The 8,242-nt window shown below is 39.4% G+C and overlaps 1 protein-coding gene across 1 annotated transcript in view; it reads left to right on the top strand.

The window, feature by feature from the left end:
• Positions 1 to 285: 285 nt before the first annotated feature.
• ASIC4 (acid sensing ion channel subunit family member 4) overlaps positions 286 to 8,242 on the top strand; it is a 381,325-nt gene continuing 373,368 nt past the window's right edge. Inside the window, exon 1 of the mRNA XM_056536790.1 lies at positions 286 to 1,433. Coding sequence (XP_056392765.1) covers positions 858 to 1,433 — 576 coding nt within the window. The 5' untranslated portion in view covers positions 286 to 857. The remainder of the gene's footprint in view (positions 1,434 to 8,242) is intronic.

Raw genomic sequence — 8,242 nt, 5'->3', positions numbered from 1 at the left:
TTGCAGACCCAGGGTGATGCCCCCCCCCCCCCAGTCTCAGTAGCGGAGATCAGGCAGACCGGTAGGGTTTTTTTGGCTCGGCCCTTGCAGCCACCGGCGAGCGCTCAGAATCCCCAATACTGTTATTCAAACAAGTGTGGCGATCAGACTGGAGCACATCGTGTGCTGCCGCCTCACTCCGCCTGCCTGCAACTCACTGCCCAGTGCTGCTTAAGGCATTTCATTCAGATTTATATTGCTCTATCACACACATACTCACCCCCCATCCCCTCCCCTCCTCCTCCTCCTCCTCCTCTCCTCTCTTGTGATATGGGGATCCCATTCCATCTCTCAGACAGGGGATTGTCTTAGCACTTGTTTAAATGCTCGCTGCCTGTGCTGGGAGAGAAAGCAGGAAAGAAGAGGAGATTTCTATCCCTCTCGCAGCTGCGCTCGCCCAGATAAGCAAAGTCACTGGGAGAGAAACCTTTAAAGCGCAGAAGGACCGTGCAGAATTGAACAGCTCTTAGGAGCGGAAAAAGCCTCCTGCTCCTTCGTGCCCGGCGTTTCCTCCAAATCGTTCTTTTCTTATTGCTTGGATTCTCCACATTCTGCCTTTAAAATCTTCCAAGAAAGAAGGGAGCGGAGAAAAAGAAGAAGAAGAAGAGGGGAAGAAGGAACCAGTAGGATTTGTTAATTTTTTTTTGGTTATTTGGGTGTTTTCCTGTCTTCTCCTACCAAAGTGTTCTGGAATTGGAGTGATCCGGGACGTGTCGAGGGGAACGGGGCACAGGGGTTGCTCCTTGGTTTCAGAGAACCCCCCCCTCCCCGCCCCCCCCCCTCCCCTAAACCCTGTTTCGCGAAAAACTTGATTGCCAATGCCCATCGAGATAGTCTGCAAGATCAAGTTTGCAGACGAGGATGAGAGCCAGAAGGAAAAAGAGGAAGGAGAAAGGGAAAGCTTGATCGGGGACGAGGTACCCAACGCCACCCGGGACTTTGCCGGATTTGCCAGCACCAGTACCCTCCATGGACTGCGGCACATCTTCCGGACGGGCAAAGTGGGCGTCAAGCAGAGCCTGTGGGCGCTGGCGTTTTGCGCCTCCTTGCTGTTTTTCCTCTACCAGGCGGCGAAGTGCGCCTTGTACTACCTGGAACACCCGCACGTCACCTCGCTGGACGAGGAGGTGACGGCCGAGATGATCTTCCCGGCCGTCACCATCTGTAACATCAACCGCTTCCGGCACTCGGCCCTCTCCGACGCCGACATTTACCACTTGGCCAACCTGACCGGACTCCCCCCGAAAGACCGGGACGGCCACCGGGAATCGGATTTAGTGTACCCCGCCGCCAACATGCTGGAAATAGTCAACCGCACCGGGCACCAGTTGAGCGAGATGTTAAAAAGCTGCAACTTCAGTGGGAACAACTGCACCGCGCAGAACTTCTCGGTGGTAAGTGCCCCCCGTGGTTTACTGCTCGGCTCCGGAATGTATCTTGTTATTGTTTCTTTTTTTCTTTATTATTTCACTTATTTACTTATTTTACCCATTGCTTACCAATGTACCTAAAAGTAGTGATTAATAGGAAGTCAATCGGCGATTCCTATACTGTGCGTCAACATTTTAAGATGGATGTTCCCATACTAAAGTAGTGTTTTGCAACCAGTGTTCCTCCAGCTGTTGCAAAATTACAACTCCCAACATGCCCGGACAGCCTTCGGCTGTCCGGGCATGCTGAGAGTTGTAGTTTCGCAGCAGCACGAGGCATCCTGGTTGGGAAACACTGCTTTAATCTGTGGCTCTCCAGCTGTTGCAAAACTACAACTCCCATCATGTCTCGCCAAAGCTGACATACGAAACGTGCTCCATATGCGTCCTACGCACATCTCACGCCTTAAAAAAAATTGTCAGAAAAAAAAGCATAGCGACTTTCTTCCGCAAACAAGCGCCACTCCTGTCTTCAGCCTGCCTGTGGTATTGCAACTCAGTACCGATGAAGTAAAAACAAAGTCGAGTCGCAGTACCGCACACAACCTGAGGAGCAAAGGGGGAGCACTGTTCTTGGAAGTATGTAGCTATGTGTTGTTTTTTTTAGCTTTCCAGGCATGCTGGTAGTTGTAGTTTTGCAACAGCCGGCTTGAAAAAATAAACACTGGTTCAAAATAACTTTCTCTTGAGTTAAAAGCTAAAAAAAAAATTGCGTAGACCACACAGTGCAAGAGCAAAAAAAAAAAAAAAATTATAAAAAATAAATAAAAATGATTGCACGTATAGAAAAAAAAAATAATGTCATTGTTTTTCAAAAATATTCTCGATGCGGTTTCAGGTATCGGGCATCACAGGCAGGAGTGTTTTTGTATTCTGGCAATGGAAATAAAACATTCTTGACCCGTCTGGAATATTTTTTATTTTTGCAGGTTTATATATATATATATATGTGTGTGTGTGTGTGTATATTTATATTCACATTTAGGGATATATATATATAAATATATATATATATATATATATATATATATATATCCACACACATATATATATATATATATATATATATATATATGTATATATAGATAGATATTTATACATTTTGAGATATATATATATATATATATATATATTGCTGCAGACACCTACAGAGGCAGAAAAATGCCAGGCAGGAGGAGTAAGATCAGGTCACATACAGATGTAGCAGAACTGATTGTGATAATGCAGTGTTTTCCAACCAGAGTGCCTCCAGCTGTTGCAAAACTACAACTCCCAGCATGCCCGGACAGCCTTCGGCTGCCCGGGCATGCTGGGAGTTGTAGTTTTGCAACAGCTGGAGACACCCTGGTTGGGAAACACTGATAACGCAATGTGTCATCTGTCAAACTTTGTCACCTCTGCTACATCACATCCTAAATGTGGATACCAACAGACGCCACTATTAGAATGTTACACCTATTAGATACAATGTATCCTCGGGTGTTCAGCTTTTCCGAGATTTAAGCTGCACCTGCCTACAAAGTAATCAGGGGGAAGCTCGGACTGAACTATAAGGAACGTTCCGCCACCCCTTTCGGTGATGTCAGGGTTAATTCGCGTTAGCCAAATTAACCCTTGTCAACGGCTCAATTTTGACTTTGACAAATGAGAGGGGAAGGGCAGGGGAGGGGGGTGAATTGTTTTGTGGAGTCGGGATGAGTGCGGCTACAGGAAAAGTCCGTGACACTGTGTCGGTTTTTCCGACTAGAACACAATTAAATTTCACGCCCGTTCACACCCATCGTATGGAATCGCCGCTGCGTAAATATCACATCCCAAATAGAATTTCTCTTTAATTTTGCCGGACTCGTCGGCCGCGCCGTATTTCCTCAGGTCATTAGCTGGCACCGATTTATTGCGCTCGATCCAACAGACAATATTGACACAAGGGAATGAGAAAAAGCAACGATTCAAGGGTTTGATAAATGCTCCTTGTTTCGGCGCCGTTCTCGCTGAGCTACTATCTGGTCCTTTTGTCAAAATATATCAGATATAAAGAGACGTGTTAGAGCTATCGGGGATCATAAAACTCTCATAACCCGTACAGTACACAACGTGGGACTTTTAGAGCTGAAAGTCTATATATAATATATATATATATATATATATATATATATATATATATAAAACTGTCCACCGGGGGTGATGTAGAGTACAAGAAATGAAATGCTCAAGGCTTCCTCTAGTGGCGTCTTGGAGTAGTACAAGTGGTGGGGGGTTGTTTAGGAAAGAAAGTGTGAGGTATGAATCATAATAAAGATTATTGACATGTTTGGAGAATTTTCTAGACTGACCTTTTTTTTTAGTTTATTAGAATGAATGTTTCACGGTGTATTTTTTATTTTTATATTATTTTGGCTGGACTAATTTACATGGAAAAGTTGTTTGTTTTTCTGACTTTTTCCACTGATCAGAGACGGTATAAGTGTGTGCTCCTATACGGGTGGCTACCGATTCAGTCCAAAAAGGATGAGGGTCTCCAAAACTTGGGAATCTCTTTACTATTCCTGTAGAAACACGCCGAATGCTTGCAACTCCCCCTAACCAGCGAACATGGAGTTAAAGGGGTATTCCAGGAAAAAACTTTTTTTTTATATATATATATCAACTGGCTCCGGAAAGTTAAACAGATTTGTAAATTACTTCTATTAAAAAATCTTAATCCTTCCAATAGTTATTAGCGTCTGAAATTCTCTGTCTAACCTGCTCAATGATGATGTCACGTCCCGGGAGCTGTGCATGATGGGAGAATATCCCCATAGGAGCTGCACAGCTCCCGGGACGTGAGTCATCAGAAATCAGTTAGACAGAAAAAAAAACACTCCACTTCAGAAGCTAATAACTACTGGAAGGATTAAGATTTTTTAATAGAAGTAATTTACAAATCTGTTTAACTTTCCGGAGCCAGTTGATATATATATATAAAAAAAAAGTTTTTTCCTGGAATACCCCTTTAAGTATTACAGGGCTTGTCAAAGTTTCTTCAAGCGCCGCATCTGTCCATGAGTTGAGTCTCGATTAAAAATTCCACTAAATAAATGAGAGCTGCAATACCGCCAACTAACTGCAGAAAGGTGTGGTGCTATATTTGGGAGGAAACTGCCAACGTTTCCTAATCCTGGACAATTCCATTAACAATCAATACTGGTTCAGGATCAAAAGGTTGTGGGTTTTCTTATATCAACTTATTTAAGAAATTGCTAGGTTAGCAGAGCTATCAGTAAGTACTATAAAACCATAGTGTTGAGCGGCATAGGCCATATTCGAATTCGCGATATTTCACGAATATACGGACGAATATTCGTCATATATTCGCTAAATTCGCATATGCGTAATATTCGCTTTTTTTTCGCATAGGCGAAAATTCGCATATGTGAAAATTTATGAACTTTATATGTATGTTGCTAATCTCCAACAACTGTATTTGCATCATTCTCATTGGCCCACAAGCTAAAAGAAGGGAGGGATCAATATGCGCGAATATTTGCCCGGAGGTCTCACATAGTAGTATCAGAGCTTTCTTTACACAACACAAGCTGGAAACAGAGAGGGATAATCACTGTGATGTGTACTGTGAAAAAAAATAAACGAATATTCATAATTTCTAATATATAGTGCTATATTCGCGAATATGCGATATTCGCGAATAAAATTCGAATTGCGAATATTCGTGAGCAACACTATAAAACCACCCCAGTGTACACTATAATTTTATAACTGCTATATACTATAAAAAATATAACTATTATAATCCTGCCATTTATGTACAAGATTATAACTACTATAATACTGTCTCCTGTATACAAGAATAGAACTACTATAATACTGCTCCTATATACAAGAATAGAACTACTATAATACTGCTCCTATATACAAGAATAGAACTACTATAATACTGCTCCTATATACAAGAATAGAACTACTATAATACTGCTCCTATATACAAGAATATAACTACTATAATACTGCACCTATATACAAGAATAGAACTACTATAATACTGCTCCTATATACAAGAATAGAACTACTATAATACTGCTCCTATATACAAGAATAGAACTACTATAATACTGCTCCTATATACAAGAATAGAACTACTATAATACTGCTCCTATATACAAGAATATAACTACTATAATACTGCCCCTATATACAAGAATATAACTACTATAATACTGCTATCTATATACAAGAATATAACTACTATAATACTGCTCCTATATACAAGAATATAACTACTATAATACTGATCCTATATACAAGAATATAACTACTATAATACTGCTCCTATATACAAGAATATAACTACTATAATACTGCTCCTATATACAAGAATATAACTACTATAATACTGCCTCCTATATACAAGAATATAACTACTATAATACTGTCTCCCATATACAAGAATATAACTACTATAATACTGCTCCTATATACAAGAATATAACTACTATAATACTGCTCCTATATACAAGAATATAACTACTACAATACTGCTCCTATATACAAGAATATAACTACTACAATGCTACTCCTATATATAAGAATATAACTACTATAATACTGCTCCTATATACAAGAATATAACTGCTATAATACTGCTCCTATATACAATAATATATCTACTATAATACTGCTCCTATATACAAGAATATAACTACTATAATACTGCTCCTTTACACAAGAATATAGCTACTATAATACTGCTCCTATATACAAGAATATAACTACTATAATACTGCTCCTATATACAAGAATATAACTACTATAATACTGCCCCTATATACAAGACTATAACTACTATAATACTGCTTCTATATACTAGAATATAACTACTATAATACTGTTCCTATGTACAGGAATATAACTATTATAATACTACCCCCTATATACAAGAATATAACTACTATAATACTGCTCCTATATACAAGAATATAACTACTATAATACTGCTCCCATATACAAGAATATAACTACTATAATACTGCTTCTATATAGAAGAATATAACTACTATAATACTGCTCCTATAAACAAGAATATAACTAATATAATACTGCTCCTATATATAAGAATATAACTACTATAATACTGCTCCTATATACAATAATATAACTACTATAATACTGCTCCTATATACAAGAATATAACTTCTATAATACTGTCTCCTATATACAAGAATAGAACTACTATAATACTGCTCCTATATACAAGAATATATCTACTATAATACTGCTCCTATATACAAGAATATAACTACTATAACACTGCTCCTATACCCAAGAATATAACTACTATAATACTGCTCTTATATACAAGAATATAACTACTATAATACTGCTCCTTTATACAAGAATATAACTACTATAATACTGCCCCCTATATACAATAATATAACTACTATAATACTGCTCCTATATACAAGAATATAACTACTATAATACTGCTCCTATATACAAGAAAAGAACTACTATAATACTGTCTCCTATATACAAGAATAGAACTACTATAATACTGCTCCTATATACAAGAATATATCTACTATAATACTGCTCCTATAAACAAGAATATAACTACTATAATACTGCTCCTATATACAAGAATATAACTACTATAATACTGCTCCTTTATACAAGAATATAACTACTATAATACTGCTCCTATATACAAGAATATAACTTCTATAATACTGTCTCCTATATACAAGAATAGAACTACTATAATACTGCTCCTATATACAAGAATATATCTACTATAATACTGCTCCTATAAACAAGAATATAACTACTATAATACTGCTCCTATATACAAGAATATAACTACTATAATACTGCTCCTTTATACAAGAATATAACTACTATAATACTGCTCCTATATACAAGAATATAACTACTATAATACTGCTCCTATATACAAGAATATAACTACTATAATACTGCCCCCTATTATACAATAATATAACTACTATAATACTGCTCCTATATACAAGAATATAACTTCTATAATACTGTCTGCTATATACAAGAATAGAACTACTATAATACTGCTCCTATATACAAGAATATATCTACTATAATACTGCTCCTATATACAAGAATATAACTACTATAATACTGCTCCTATATACAAGAATATAACTACTATAATACTGCTCCTTTATACAAGAATATAACTACTTGTTACGCCGAGCGCTCCGGGTCCCCGCTCCTCCCCGGAGCGCTCGCAACTTCCTCGCATTTGCAGCGCCCCGGACAGACCTGCTGTCCGGGTGCGCTGCAATGTCTCTCTAAGCCGGGATGCGATTCGCGATGCGGGAGGTGCCCGGTCGCGATGCGCATCCCGGCTCCCGTACCTGACTCGCTCCCCGTCGGTCTTGTCCCGGCGCGCGCGGCCCCGCACCTTAGGGCGCGCGCGCGCCGGGTCTCTGCAATTTAAAGGGCCACTGCGCCACTGATTGGCGTAGCAGGCTTAATTAGTGTGTTCACCTGTGCATTCCCTATTTATACATCACTTCCCCTGCACTCCCTTGCCGGATCTTGTTGCCATTGTGCCAGTGAAAGCGTTTCCTTGTGTGTTCCTAGCCTGTGTTCCAGACCTCCTGCCGTTGCCCCTGACTACGATCCTTGCTGCCTGCCCCGACCTTCTGCTACGTCCGACCTTGCTCTTGTCTACTCCCTTGTACCGCGCCTATCTTCAGCAGTCAGAGAGGTTGAGCCGTTGCTGGTGGATACGACCT

Source organism: Hyla sarda, chromosome 8 (genome assembly GCF_029499605.1).
Source record: "Hyla sarda isolate aHylSar1 chromosome 8, aHylSar1.hap1, whole genome shotgun sequence".
Taxonomy (NCBI): Eukaryota; Metazoa; Chordata; class Amphibia; order Anura; family Hylidae; genus Hyla; species Hyla sarda.
Note: the sequence above shows the minus strand (reverse complement) of the source record. Positions and strands in the feature narration are given on the sequence as shown.